Source organism: Diabrotica undecimpunctata, chromosome 3 (genome assembly GCF_040954645.1).
Source record: "Diabrotica undecimpunctata isolate CICGRU chromosome 3, icDiaUnde3, whole genome shotgun sequence".
Classification (NCBI taxonomy): Eukaryota; Metazoa; Arthropoda; class Insecta; order Coleoptera; family Chrysomelidae; genus Diabrotica; species Diabrotica undecimpunctata.
This window is the reverse complement of record NC_092805.1, coordinates 51,461,155-51,477,049: the sequence shown is the minus strand read 5'-3', so window position 1 is coordinate 51,477,049 and position 15,895 is coordinate 51,461,155. Positions and strand designations below refer to the sequence as shown.

General features: G+C 33.9%; 2 protein-coding genes across 4 annotated transcripts in view; one reads left to right on the top strand and one right to left on the bottom strand.

Annotated features, from left to right (window-relative positions):
* The window catches only part of LOC140436792 (nose resistant to fluoxetine protein 6-like), a 46,945-nt gene extending 39,618 nt beyond the window's left edge, over window positions 1-7,327 (top strand). For all 3 annotated transcript variants that reach the window (XM_072525883.1, XM_072525882.1, XM_072525884.1), the window contains exons 11-13: window positions 747-889; window positions 6,271-6,391; window positions 6,462-7,327. In XM_072525883.1, the coding sequence (XP_072381984.1) occupies window positions 747-889; window positions 6,271-6,391; window positions 6,462-6,511 (314 nt within the window). In that variant the 3' untranslated portion in view covers window positions 6,512-7,327. The remainder of the gene's footprint in view (window positions 1-746; window positions 890-6,270; window positions 6,392-6,461) is intronic.
* Window positions 7,328-7,889: 562 nt separating this feature from the next.
* LOC140435782 (uncharacterized) lies at window positions 7,890-8,921 on the bottom strand. Its single transcript, XM_072524499.1, has one exon. It carries the CDS (start codon window positions 8,919-8,921, stop codon window positions 7,890-7,892), a length of 1,032 nt encoding a protein of 343 aa, XP_072380600.1.
* Between the last annotated feature and the right edge of the window lie 6,974 nt (window positions 8,922-15,895).

Genomic DNA, 15,895 nt, shown 5'->3' with positions numbered 1-15,895 from the left:
GGTATATTTTATTTTATAAAAACCCTTAAAAGGGCAACATTAAAAGCACGAACGTTTTCGGAACAACTGTTCCATCATCAGGTTAAAATACAGGTTACCATGCCTGAGCCACCAAAATATTTGGGTAAAAACCCTTTAAAATGTAATGTGTTACCAAAGATTGTACATGATGTTGATAATATTATATGATGTTTAATATTTTAATTAAATTTTACTTCAGGTAACATACACCCATGCTTAAATGAGTTCCAGTGTCCGGAGAGTAAACCTCTTCAAACGGACTTCAGCTGGTAACTGTTTGAAGAGGTTTACTCTCCGGACACTGGAACTCATGGCTGGAGCTGGAGTTACCAGCTGAAGTCCGTTTGAAGAGGTTTACTTTCCGGACACTGGAACTCATTTAAGCATGGGTGTATGTTACCTGAAGTAAAATTTAATTAAAATATTAAACATCATATAATATTATCAACATCATGTACAATCTTTGGTAACACATTACATTTTAAAGGGTTTTTACCCAAATATTTTGGTGGCTCAGGCATGGTAACCTGTATTTTAACCTGATGATGGAACAGTTGTTCCGAAAACGTTCGTGCTTTTAATGTTGCCCTTTTAAGGGTTTTTATAAAATAAAATATACCCACATACAAAGACTAACCTCTTTTTGTTATACGTGGTATACAGCCAGTTGCAGGAATTATTTTCCTTGTGGATTTTTTTTGAAAAATATATTTTCTTTTTTATAGGTATTGTTAATTGGATCTTATGTCTTCCTATCTTTCAAGTAGGAGCCAAATTAACATATAGTATGTACTTGTTACATTATTTGGTTCTCGGACATTTCGCACTTAGTAATAGGACGAAATTTAATATTAATGACTACGTAGAGGTAAGAAAATGTTAAAATTTTAATTTTAATTGGTTCTAATATGCTTTATGCCTTTATCAAATTAGGTAAAAACCCAAAATAGACAGAGAGTTCTTGTAAGAAAACTGCATTTTTGATAAGACTTTACAAGTTCTGTTATCTTGTCATAGCAATATATCTGTCATAGTCAATTTTAAGATGAAATCTTCTTTATTAGCTAGGTTCTTTCGTCTTTAGTATTGTACAGCCAACACAATATTTGATCTAGGTGGTCGAGTTACTTGGTGATCTCTGTGGTTTTATCGCTTTCCAATTTTACGCTTACGTATAACTTTTTTCACATTATTTATTGGTTATACTACTCGTACAAATTTAATCATATTTGGAGTATTTGAAATACTTTGAGCCAATACTTGGTTGAACGTTTTTTGAATTAACCTAGCTTTTATAAAGATTGCTAATTTTTTTTACAATTTGTAACCTTATGGTAACTCGTTTATTTTTGAAGAGAAGCTTTTCCTAGGGCCTTTGGATGACAACATGGAAAAAGTCAAACAACAAGCAAATCTATAACATAAGTTGCTCCTCGTTGGCTAAACAGCGCTTATTATTTCCATGCGGGTGAGTGAGCCATTGAATTGATTCATTAGTGTCATCTATCGAAAATTTTTCCAAATTGCGTTTGTAATGTTAATGTTAAATGTAAATGTGTTTCTACGATAGTTGGCGTAACCTATTATTATTTGCTTGACTATCTATTGTCGATATGTATACGAGATGAGATGTCAACTGCCCTATTTTTATATTCTATGCTCCTATATTGTTTTCGCTTATCTACGGTTTTAAGGTCTTTAATGTTAAAAGAAAATAACGTTTTGATTTTTCCTCCTCCTCATTCATTCAGCCTTTGTCAGGGCATGGTGACATTCTATATATTGTTAAATTGATCATCCTCTCATTGGATACGATCCTGTGCCAGATCGACGGCTTCATGTAAAGATTTTCTTACCAGAATCTTTATCTGGTTATCTTGTTAAAGATCTTTACCTCAGTCTTCGGCCTTCTACCTTTCCTTCTATTACCAAGAGTTCCATGTTCCTCGTTCTTTTGGCTACGTGGCCGAAGTAATTTGATATGCTCTGTTTACTTTCTTGAATGGTCCGTCTTTTATATTAAGCTCTTCAAAAGAATTTGCAGGTTATTTCTATGTTTCGTCAACGACACCCGTAGAATTCTTCTCTAGACCCACATCTCGAAGGCTTCGATTTTACTTCTATTGATTTTTTTGAGCGTTTTTAAAGGTTCATGTTTCAGCTGCGTATGGAGCAATAGATAAATAAGGGCATTGACCTAAATGAGCTTAGTGTTTTTTGTTATTCTTCGGTCTTTCCATATTTTAATTAATTTTGCTGTTGCAGTTAGGGCCATTGCTAGTCTATGCTTGATTTCTGAGAAGCTCTCGCTATTGTTGGTTATCATCAAATATACAAATCTGTCTACTACTTCGAAATTTGCCACTTGGTGTATGTGCTGCAGGTTATTATTTGTCCTGTCTACGATCCTTATTTTTTTTCGTTGTTGATCTTAAGTCCAAATTCTTTGCTTATCCTGCTTAGCTGTTCGGTAGTCATTTTGACTTCATTCGCTGCTAGTATGTGTGTCATCTGCGTATCTTAAGTTATTGATTCATCTGCCTAGTCTAGTAATTCCTCAATCTCATTTGTCTCGTAATTTCCTAACTATCTATTAAGTATGTATGTTTTGTGAGCATGGTGATAGCATGTAGCCCTGCCTAGTCTCTTTTTTTGTTCTAAACGCATTTAAATATGTTACATGTACTTTAACTTTGGCTGAGTTTTTATCATACAGATTTTCTATCAAGTCAACTAGGTGGTTAAGGACTCCCATATTTCCCACTATACCTACTCCAGAGTTGATACCATTTTACTAAATCTAAAGCGGTTGTATAATCTACAAAATAGATTAGCATTGGTATATTGTGTTCCCTCACATTTTATATTATCTGTCTGGTGTTCAATATCTGCTCACGCCTTCCTTTCCCTGGTACAAATCCGCATTGTTCTTCTGCTATCTCTGGAAGTAGAAATTTCTTTAGCCGTGTCTTGATTATAGCCTTAATTTAGATTATAGCCTTATTTAGCCTTAAAAGAATTACTAAGAATAATCAAAGAGAGGAAAATGCAATACTTGGGTCATGTGCTGAGAGGCGAAAGATATGAATTACTTCAAGTTATACTAGAAGGAAAAGTACAGGGCAAAAGATCAGTAGGAAGACGCCAGAACTCGTGGCTGAAAGACCTGAGGAGATGGTTCGACCGCTCTTCCGCAGAGATCTTTCGCGCAGCAGTTTCCAAAACTACAATTGCCATTTGGATCGCCAACCTTCGAAAGGAGACGGCGCAATGAGAAGAAGAAGTCTTGATTATATGTAGCAAGATATATGCATAAGAAATAAGATTCTGTAATTGTTGTATATGGTTTGTGATCTTTTTTATGGACAGGAATAAATGTTGATTTGCACCACTCATTAGGCTATTCACTTGTGATCCAAATCCAGTATTACATTACTTTTACCATCTCGCCCATTGTTTTTAGAGTCTACGTTTTTTTTATTTCTTAGTTAGTTAAGAGCTTCCTTTATTTCTGAACGTGAAATGATTGGTTCTCCCTCTTTGATTGCATGTTTCTTGTAGTTTGGCATCTTTTGAAATTCTTTCTATAATTCTGAGTAGTAATTTTTCCAGGTTTTTGCAATGCTTTCTATGTCGGTTTGTACTTAAGGCGTTGAATGTCTTTAGGTTATGGCTTGAACTGGGGCTAAATTTTCAACTGTTTTAAATAATTCATGGTTTTCATGGCTATTTCAATGTTGCTTTAGTTCTTGACTCATGTTATTTATAAGGTTGGTTTTATCTTTGATGCACATACATTTTATTTTCTCGCTTAGCTCCGCTATTTGTTGAGTAATGTTTCCTATTTTTATGGTATGTTGTAGCATAAGTCTTCTTTCTGACGCCAATTCCAAGATTTTCCCCTGATATCCAGTGTTTATTTTTTTTGGATTTTACGCGGCATGCATTTTTTTTTTCACTGAATGTATCTAGTTTTTTATTCCATTCGACGTTTTATTGGTGTCTTTTAATATTTGTGGTTTTCATATGGATTTGTGAAGTTTGAGCCTGCAGTTCATTTTGAGTCACAGTATACTACACACATAGCTTTCTATATTCTATTGTTTATTATTATTGGCTATTCTTAATATTCTGTGTTTTTGGATCCTAATACCTAGATAGTGTGGTGTGTCATTTTAAGATGTCCTTGTTATCTCCAGTGTATTTCTGCTAGGCCAGATATGTCTATATTTTGTCTTATTAGTTATTTTATATTTTTCTTCTTCTTCTTCTTCTTTTTTGACTTATTTCCATTATGAGATCGCCGTTTTCGTCCTTCACAGCACTCTATTTTCCCAGTCGCCTTGTGTGAGGTCTCTATCTCTCATAGCATTTCCTATGTATCATTTCCATTTTGTAGCAGGTCTTTCTCTCCTTCTTCTTCCAGGCGGGTCCCAGTCCAATATTCTTTATGGCCACCTGTGCACTGGCATTCTTTGTACATGCCCGTACCACTGCAAGACTATGTTTTCCAACCTTTTTGTAATTGATCATTCTACTTGCATTCCGTTCAATACTTCTTCTCTTCTTATTCTATCCGCTCTAGTGATTTGTAGACAACTTCTCATAAGGTCCAGTTCAACTGTTCTTATTTTATTTCGTAATAATGTTGTCATTAGCCATAGTTCCGCTCCGTATAGGGTAATATTCATCATTATGCTCTGAAAGATCCTTTTTTTGTTTTATTTGGTTAGAGTGTTGTTCTATATAACTCCATAAAGCGCTTTTGTGGTTTGTTCCCCGTGCTATCTTCATTAACATATCTTTCATACAAGTACCATCTCGGCTTATCATTGACCCTAAATACTTAAAAGCCTTACAACTCTTAATGGTCTGTTCTTCTAAACTTAATTTTAAATCTGGATCCTCGGATCCAATACATAAGTATTCGGTCTTACACATATTTATCTGGAGTCCTCATAGCCCACATTCTTCCTTTTATTTTCTTATCATATATTCCATATCCTCCCGGTCTTGTGCAAAAATGACTTGGTCATCTGCGTTGTTCTATATAACTCCATAAAGTGCTTTTGTGGTTTGTTCCCCGTGCTATCTTCATTAACATATCTTTTATACAAGTACCATCTCGGCTTATCATTGACCCTAAATACTTAAAAGCCTTACAACTCTTAATGGTCTGTTCTTCTAAACTTAATTTTAAATCTGCATCCTCGGATCCAATACATCAGTATTCGGTCTTACACATATTTATCTGGAGTCCCCATAGCTCACATTCTTCCTCTTATTTCCTTATAATATATTCCATATCCTCCCTGTCTTATGCAAAAATGACTTGGTCATCTGCGAAAAGTTTTAAATATAATAGATTCTCTTGTACTGGTATGCTCATTGTTCCGCATTTTCTATTCCATCTGTTTCCTAATCTATATATAGTTATTTTCTACCATGTGAATTTTCCCACTTTGGAGAAGACCTCTGACGTTCTATGTTACTGTATTCATTGATTTTCTGCTTTGAAACTTCTGTGGTTCGCTTTTTCTTCCTGTCGCAAATTTACCACAATTTGCCTCCTGGTCTCTACCCGGATCGAATGGTATCTCTACTTTTTTGTGTTACGCTATTTATTTAAAGCGGACTCTCGGGAAAATAATCAGGTGGTTTCATCTTGCGTGCCTGATCACGGTATCACGGTCGGTTGAATAATTCTGTGAGATCCACAAGTGAGTGTCTGTTATCAAGCCAATAGCAGAAATCATTCCGCTGTAGCTTTGTTTCAGTAATGACATAGTTGCTGTCTTTTGCCATATCATCAGTTAATCTGCGGGTGTTTGTTTGGATATATCTTATTCGGACCTGTCCTACAAATCTGTTTTAGCATTCCCCATCAGCCGTTGGGTCCCGCCGTGTCGGGGTTGAGGACATCACAACCCAGTCCGTCTTCCGCTCTTTTAAAATGCCCCTACTCAATTCAGGTCCTGCTCCGCGAAAGCTGGAACCGGCCACGCAACGTTTTGGTTAGTAGCTTACCAAATATATTTTTTTAATCTGCTAGGGTCTTTTTTATTTTAAACATATATCACTTATCGGATAAACTAGATTTATTGCAAATATAGCTTAAAAAATACACAAAAAGCTACAGAAACGAATAAGAAACATGGCATTATTCAATACCTTCATCATTTAGTTATCGAAAAGCAGACAAACCAACATTTATATATATATAAAAATCTAAAATATTTTTTGTTTTAGTTTTACCTATTTTGCGGGTATTTCATTGAAACTTTCGTATGGTCTTTCCTTTGGACTTTAGCTTTTGAATCTCCAATTATAACTATAGAAAAATACATTTTTAGCGGAACAAAACCAATAGGTAAGACTTATTTTTTGATAAATATAACAGAACGGTAACTTTATATAATAGTCATTTGATCTTTTTTTAGAAGTTAATCAAAACCATAATACCAAGAAGGTCGAAGAGAGTTGTGCTTAACGATTTGAAGATGTGTTCCAATTAGAAAAATTATTGTGATATTTATAATTTTTTAGATAGTTCTAAAATCAAATAAACAATTAAAACTAATCAATCTTGTTTTTAAGCTACTATTAGTCATAAGTAGACTAAAACAAATATGCAAAAAAGTGAAAAATATACGCATAAATATGCATTAAATATGCATTTCTTTTAGAAAATGTACTTTATACTTTTAGAACTTATATTCTTTAGAAATTTTTAGAAATTCTTTTAGAAAATATACATACTGTCAATGAAAACATATATTTAATAATGGTATATTAATTAATGTATATTTTAATAATTACAAAACAATATAGGGTCATGTGTTCAGCAATGAACCATCCAAAACTTAAAATTGTCTAGATCAGTCTCCTTTTAACCTAGAAACACAAAATTGTACGAGTATCAGAAACACATATTTGTAATCTATTACACATAATTTGATCATCAATAAAGATTAATGTTTTTGAGTTAATATGGTTTTCTTCTTTTAAGTGTCTTTGGTTCATTGTGTCCCACGGGTGGTACACAATGAACTAGTGCTGCGTACACATTGAACCAAACTACTTTATTTTAAACATAGCTAATAAAAATTAGGTTTACAGAAACTATAGTAAGATTTCAAATTTTTATTGTTTAAAAGCACAATAATAGTTGAAAAGAACAATAAAACTGAAGATAGGTAGAATTCCTATCTGACATTTAATAAAGAAAAAGACACTGTAAACGCAAAATAGCATTGTTGTCGTTTTGTGCTGCCACATAGTTTTGGTCTCGGCAAAATATATTTCACATCTTTCTTGTTGACGAAAGCTACATTAGGAACATTGGGCATAACAAACTGCTCACTATATTTATCTTTAAATCTTAAAAATGATATGCAATTATATTCCCATCTTGTTCTATCTGTAATATTTTCCCCACAAAATATACCCTTGACTTTGGTGGATGAAATTCTACGAGGACATAATCTTCTACGTTAGGGTTAAAACCTTGGATACTAAACAAATTTGGATTTAAAACAGGAAGATCTTGTTCATACTCTCCACTATCACTGTCACTCTCAAGGGAAATATCTATTTCATCCTCCTCTGAATTTGTATTATCGTCATTAACAAATTGGACTCTCTTCTTAGCTTGTCTATTTTCATTTATTAGCTTCTTTCTTTTAGCTTGCAATCTTTCTTCTTCAAGAATGTTTTTTTCTGGTGTATCTGTGGCAATAATACTTTTTTTACTTTTTCTGTTCTTTCTATTATTTTGACGAGGTTGGGCTTTCAATGCATGGCATAAATTGTTGTGGTGGAATAAATGATGGTCCTGCTTGACTTTCTGTATGTTCGGGGTTTTCTGATTAAATGTAATTAGCTGCAGAACTGTCATTTTCATTTGGCACAGTGATTTCATCGTTATGTTCACCTCCGTGAAGGTCTCTTGTATTATTAGATTTTTCATCATTTAGACATGATCTGTTTGTTACCTCACTTAACAAAAAGTCCTGGTCTGTAAAGATATCCCGATCAGAGGGATATATACCGCATTTGTTAAAGGTATGGGCTATATTTGTAAGAGTCATGGAACGGCTGTGTGCTACTCCAATACATTCAGCTAAGTCATAAATAGATAGCGGCCTACCAGGATTTCTTAGAAGCCATGACTCTGTGGCACTGTTATAACACGTCTTAAATGGCGTGTATAAACCAACGTCAAGAGGCTGTAATTTAGCCGATGTGTGGGGATGCAAAGTTACAATATTAACTCCTACAGATTTTGCCAAATCTAAGGCTTCGATGGATAAATAAGATTCATGATTATCGAATATTAAAATTGATGGGTTATCAGGAGAGGTTCTGCTATGTTTAATGCAATGTTTCATTATCTCTATGAATAACTCAGAATTCATCCATCCTGTCAGCGTAGCAAGGCCTAAGGAGCCAGTGGGAGCGCCTTTTAACATGAAATCCTTATAATTTTTCCGCGGAAAAATTATTGCTGGAGGTAAAGCATAACCACCGGCACATATAAAACTGCACGTTGTTACTAGCATCCCTTTCTCACCGCTGGTGACTTTACCCAAACACTTGTTCTCTTTTGGTGCCAATATTTTCTGCCTTTTTTGCACCGTTGTGCTTGCAGTTTCATTCAAGTTGTAAATTCTTCTGCCGTCAGAAAAAGCGCCATTCCAATTTATTACAGCATATAAGTTGTTAAAAAAGCGATTAACATTATCTCTGTTAAATGATGTCGCACGTGCCAGGATGCACGGCTCTGATTTCCTCAGTGACAGATCTGTATGCCTGTTCCTAAAACTTCGGAGCCATTCCCTGCCAGTCATTTCTGCATTCTTCCAGGAATCAGAAATTTTGATATTATTCCTTTGAGCCATTTGATATGCAACCTTTCTACATTCAATAGACGTCAATCCATAAAACATAAGTCTTCAAGTAGGTCTTAAGAGCATCTTCTTGTTCACTTGTGAAAATCATGTTCGTCTCATAGTTGGGGACAAATCTTACGTTTTCGTTTGGACCAGATTTTCTGTTTTTTACGTTTCGCCTTAATGTAGGATACGCTAAATTACTTTTTACTGCAGCTTTCCGCATACTCATACCCCTGGTTACTAAGTCCAATGCTGCCTTTATTTGATCAACAGTATGTGCGCCTTTCTTTCTTTCCATTTTCTTAATGCGACCCATCCTGAAAACAAAAATCAATCTAAAAAATTGGAAGGCTACACAATGAACCATGGTTCATTGTGTCTCAACATATTTTGGTTCATTGTGTACGTACCGTACCTTGTAACAATCAAAAACTAATAATTCATTATCTAGAACAGTGTATTTTAAGGTGACATACCCAAACATTAACTGTATCGTATAATAGAAAATAAATTAAAATAATTCACGCATATACGAAAAAAAAAAAAAAATGAAAAAAATGTTTCCCACTTCCTGATGGAAGTGGAATACTGGAAGCATTTCTATAAAGTTGAATTCTTATAGGAGATTTGAAGAATACTTTTTTATGCTTAATATCAGGGAGCTTACAAAAGAAAACTTTTTTATAATTTTTTCCGCAACTCTGTTCATTCCATGTGCTAAACAAGTAGCGTCTATTGCTAAACAAGTTGATATAAAATATTTTTAAATTTTGTCCTATCTTATCCAATCCTAACTTATCCAATCTTTCCACCTTGCTCTCATCATTTCTTTCAAAAGAAATTTTGGCCACCTTTCACTCGAATATCATAGTATTTTTTTAACATATTTTTTTATGTAAATTCATCGTGTATAGGCTGACTCTAGCAATACCTATCTCCAAATCTAACATAAAATTAGGACAATACCTTGAACAAGAAAACATTTTTTTATATAAAATCTTCTGATTATTTCCACCTCATGTAAAAAAGTATGGGGTCTTAAAAAGCCATAAGTCAAAATTGATCTTACCACCGACTCATACACTGTTACTTTAGCCAAAAAGAGTATATCAGCTTTAGACACTAAACTGTTCCAAGCCGTGTGAATCGCCACTTTTGCCAAACGCTGGCGCTTTTTTTAGATAAAATTTAGTATCATTCCCAAATAATTATAGTTATTCACTACCTCTAATACTTGATCATTCAGCTTCCAAGGTTCCCTGATCATACCACCTTCTCTTCTGAATACAAGAATTTTGGATTTATCTAAATTTATTTTTAGATTCCACATCCTGCAGTATTTTTCCAGTTCATTAATCATCCGCTGTAGCACCTTCGGATTGATTGCCATCAAAACCAAATCATCTGCATATAATAAAAGTCTTATAACCAAACCATTTATCTCCAAACCGCCTCCCAATGCTTTATGTAGGTCACTCAAGAAAAGCGATAACAGTAATAGACTTAAAAGACATCCCTGTCTCACTCCTACATTACAGTCAAACCATACAGTCAGACCTTCCCTTGACCAGACTGCCGATTTTGTATTCGTGAACATACTTTTTATCAAATTCAGCACTTTAGTAGATAATCATAAGTGACTCAACTTGTAAAAAAGGGCCCGCCGATCAACTGTATCAAAGGCAGCACTAAAGACCCCAAAAAATGTATAAACATTTTTTACTCCCCGTGCATGTTGGATTTTTACTATACTCGTAAGATTAAAAATGTTGTCTATAGTTGAATAACCGGTTATATATACTGCCTGGAACTCATTTAAAATGTTATTATTTTGTACCCACGAGATAAGTCTGGTTAAAGTCAATGCCGCAATGAGTTTGGTTACTGCATTTAAGAAGCTTATACATCGATAAATTTCTGCACTTTATATGTTTTATTATTTGGTTTTAAAGAATCCAATGCTATTTGAAGTTCTTGCATACTAAATGGCCGGTCTAAATGTTGATTGATGATAAACGGTTCTGCATACAACACAGGATCTGCTGTAATCTCCGTATTCAAATGTGTTGCAAAATGTTGCAGTAAAATGTTTAAGTTAACACCTTCCCCAATAGCCAAACTTCCAAACTTATACTAACAGCCTTCCAAAGTTCTTTTGAACTTTTTGTATTTCTTAAACTCAATACAGCATTCCTATAAAATTCTTTCTTTTTAAAGTCACAAAGGTGCTTGTATTCCTGTTTAACGTGCCTGTATATGTTCGTTGCATAAGTTGAGCTAATTTTTCTAGATACTCTGAGATATGACATTACTTGCTTGCTCTTTCTTGCGCACTTACCATCAAACCATTGTTGGCTTTGTTTACACTTCTCCATTGCCATAAAAGCTTACATTCTCCCTTATGTGTTGACTTTTTTATACATTGCTGTAGTACATTCTTTCTTTATATTTTTCTGAATCAGTTTGGGTCCAAGTAATTTTAGGAATCACTGCAAAACTTTACTAGTTGATCTCTGACCGCCATTGTCAACTCAACGCCAGGTCAACTCCACTATTAGAGGCATATGGTCAAAATAATATTGACAACCTATAAAAAAATTATCTACTAAATTTAACATCGGTCTTGATACACATGTAAAATCAATGACAGAACTGCCTAACGACCCCAAGAATGTGTACTCCCCCTCTATATCACCTTTGGTTTCACAATTCAAAATAAAAAAAAATAAAGTCGTCACATAGTCCAATTACGTTTTTCCCATGATGATTAATCAACTTATCTTTAGAAACTCTCCTTTCACTCAAGCTTGTCCTTCTGTTTACCCCATCTTCATCAAGCTCATCAGCTAGAATTCCTTTCTCTCCCAACCGTGCATTAAAATCACCTACAACTAAACTATTTTCAATATTCTGATCTAAATTTTCTACTAAAACCCTTTAAACATTTTCAAAACACTCCTGCCAGTACTCTCCTGGCCTTACATACGCTGGAATAATGCTTACTTTTTCATCACCTACTTTTATATTTATAATCATTTGACCATCCACTTCCCTCAACTTATGTTGTATCTTATGACTAACACCACACAACCACCCTCCACTCGCTCTACCAAAATGGGAAAATCTCACAGCTGCCTGTGAGATATATTAACTTATATCTATTATTAAAAATCTTATCAGTAAATACAGTTTCTACATGCGTTTCAGATAATATAAATATTTCAAAGTTACTTACATATTTTACAAATTCTATTTGATTAAGTTTTGATTTTAAACCTGCTTTGATGTTATACATAAGTATTTTCATTGTGTTTCAACTCTCATTACCAATAGCCATTCCCTGTTCCAAATCCATGATATCAACGTCTTAACTCTCTATCAGATTTGGTTCACCATCCCTCTCCCTGATTCCCCCGACTGGATATTGGAGTTTTCGTGATTTATATTCTCTGAATCATCCATCACTTCTGCTTGATCACTAATATTACTTGGGGAATTAAACAAGAAATTTAAATCGATGTTCCAGTCTATCTTTAAACGATTCATACCATTATCCTTTCCACACTTTAATCCATCCCTCCGGTCCCAACTGTACTTAACTGAATCAAAGACCAATTTTATCTTTAGCGCATTGTTCTTTTCTTTTATTTTCTTCATAATTGCTCTCAGTCTTGATCTTTTCTTCCTGACTTCTTTGGTATAGTCTGTGTCAATGTAAATTTCAATACCTCTTAATTTCTTGGTCTGTCCCAGAATCTTAGAAATATCAGTATCCCACGGCACGTGATGGGTCCATTTGGCTTTGGAAGTCCAAGTGGGTGTGCTCGATTAATCATAACTTGATCTTCAATAATTAAAAAATTTTTACAAAAATTTGAAATCACTAGAACGCAAGGCTCTCTACCAGAATGACGAATACCTCTAAAAATTAGGTTATTTCTCATTTGTCTTCTTTCTTAGTCCTCTAGCATTCTTCCTCTAACTATGTTTCTCCTTTTCAACTCTTCTAACTCACCAGATATCCCAGATACTTTAGCCTCTAACATCTGAACTTTTAATGTTAATTAATGGTTCTCTGCTCTCAATGACGGGATAACCTCTTTCAGTCTGTTTACACCATCCTTAGTCGATACATTTTCCAATTTCTTGTTAACTGGGTTTAATGTTTTGTACAGAAGTTCTTCAATAATTGATTTTAGTTCCTCCTTATTTATACTAATTCTATCCATTTCCATATTATTTAATTGTGACGAACTTCCACTCTTTCGTCTCTTTTGGTTAGGCTAGGGAGTAAAAAAATCAGTCATTTCTCGATTGTTCATTGAGTCATCTCTTGAGAAATATAGGTGCTATGTAGTAATTACAATAACTTGTGTATAAAATACGGGCACACCATAAAATAAATAAACAACCTGTAATTTGTGCTGCCTATATGTAAGGTTCAGAATTTCGCAGTTTTTAGTTTAAATTGATGTTTTCTTAAAAGTTGGTAAACAGGTTGTTAGTAAAATTAGCTGATTCAGAATCTCAAAATATTTGTTTTCTATAACTAGTTGATCATTACCTTGAAAACATAATCCTAGCGATTCAAAATAATCACAACATTAAATTTCACCAGACAGCACTAAATCTAGCATTTAATTTTCCAAATTAGAAGTAAACTTTTATAAAAATAAGGAGCAATACAAAATTTGATATTGATACTATCAGCTCAAGGCTGCCAACCTCGGCATTAGGATTAAGAGACATATTTTAATCAACTATTAAAAAGCTATCATTTGATGCCCATTTTGGAAGAAGAAAACGGCCCTTTTTTAATAATGCAATAAGATCTTCTCGTAAAGCTGCAGCTTCTGCTCGAGTCTTTGCACCAGTGAGAAGATCATCGACGTAAAAGTCTCTGTTTAATGCGATAGCTGATAGACGATGCGCAGGACCTTCATCTTGAGCTAATTGCTTAAAAGTTTGAGTTGCTTCTTGCTTCAGTAAGATGTTGGAGCGCTACCGTGCGTGAGGATATTAAGAATAAACTTTTTTATTGGTTCTTGTGGATTTTTACGCAACAAAGTTTTTTGATAAATAGGATCATCGGGATGTACGAGAAATTAGCGGTACATTTTCTCTGATGAATAAGTCATTCTTCAACTTGGGACCGACCATGATATTTTCGTTGACCTTATTGCAGAGCCGTCAAAAACTACGCCAGTTTTAGTTGTGAGACTATTTTTGTTTTAATACTGCTTGATGAGGCAGATAAAATCCGATTTTTTAATCATTTTCATCATTTGTATACGACATGATTTAATATCTCATACGACCTTGTTACCTTACGACGTATCCACCAGTAATATTCCGGGTGGTGCTTTTCGCATACTTTTTTTGCAGGTTACAAAATATTGTGGATTGGAATTTGTTCTATTTTCCAGAAGCGAGTTAAATTGTTGTCCGACATTGGACTATTTAATGAATGATGACACGAAGTATTTTGCAATCGAAAGGAATTATTTATTTCACCCACAACAATCCATCCGAATTAAGTTTTTTAGAGAACCGCATTAGACTAATTTTTCAAAGATATCTGACCTATTCTAAGCTTATAAAACAATTTGACCCCCCAAATTGCATCTATTTCTGCTAATTTGCAAAATTCAGGTTTAGTTTATACGATATTTTTTGGTATTTCGAGTTGAGCATGATTTATTTTAATTGAAGGCATTGTTTTGCTAATTTGTGGCAAAATTCAATTTCAAAGTTTTTTGAAATTTTCTAAAACGCGATTTGATTGTGGCATGCGCAGAATTTTTTATTTTAGTCGACAAATAATATACTCCGGAAACTGTGATATTAATGAGTTTTTGATCAGAATTTAAAAATTTTTGGTTATCGAAGTGCAACAAGGTGATATGTTTTTGACGACAAATGCTACATTGGAAGCGGTGCTTTGCAAAGCGCGATGGTTTTTGCGTAAGCAATTAATACACCATACACCTTTTTTAACAGCTTTATAACGTTCAACAGGCGATAACAATGTAAATTTACTGCAAGAATTAACATAATGCTCACCTCCACAAAAAATACAACTGTTTTGTGAAGTAGTTGCAGTATTAGCTTGTTGAATTCGCGACCGCTGAGCCGCATTCGACGATTTTAATTTATTTGGTTGGGTGTTTTTAGCAGTAGGTTGCTGAGATCGCGTGTTTTCAAGTTGAGCTTTTCTATTTAAAAACTACATCCTTTATTTAATTATTGTATTATGCAATTCATTAGTAGTATCCTCCTCTATTTTTTTTTGTTATTGCAAACTGATTTTATTTAAGTCATTGCACACGCGTTTTTGCGCAGACTTGGTCCATTTTTCTGCAATTTTAAAGCACCATCTTTCTTTTTTTCACAATAAATTATTTATGTAGGTTACAAATTGAGTATCTAGATAGTTAAAAAAAACTCAATCATGATCATGAATTACTATTTTTGTTCTTATTGGGTAGTTACCTTCAAACGCCAAAACTTTCGTTTTTTTTTTGTCGATATCTTCATATGTATTAGGTTCTCTACTACTTCCGCTATTTGGTCAACTAGAACATTTATTCACTGCTGTCAGCACAGATTTTTGATATCAAGGAAACTATGATCTTGAATTTCTACCTAATTACAAAGATTTATCGTAACTTATCCTTTCAAACGCTCTCTTTTAGAATGGATAAAACACATAAAAACTGCTTAGCCCAGAATATTTAAGTTAGGACCTGCAAACTAAATTACGCTTATCTGATTCCACAGTTATTCCGGAATCCACATTTTATTTCGACTGGTTGCTCTTTTATTTTATCGTAAATTACTCTTGAGAAAATGGAATATTCATAAGAAAATTCTCTATTATTTATGAGTCTGAATACGTGATCACCACTTGTATGTGCCTTGTTATTTGCGATTCGTTAAAGAGATTCATAAGAGAATGTTTACCTTAGAGTCAAGTATAG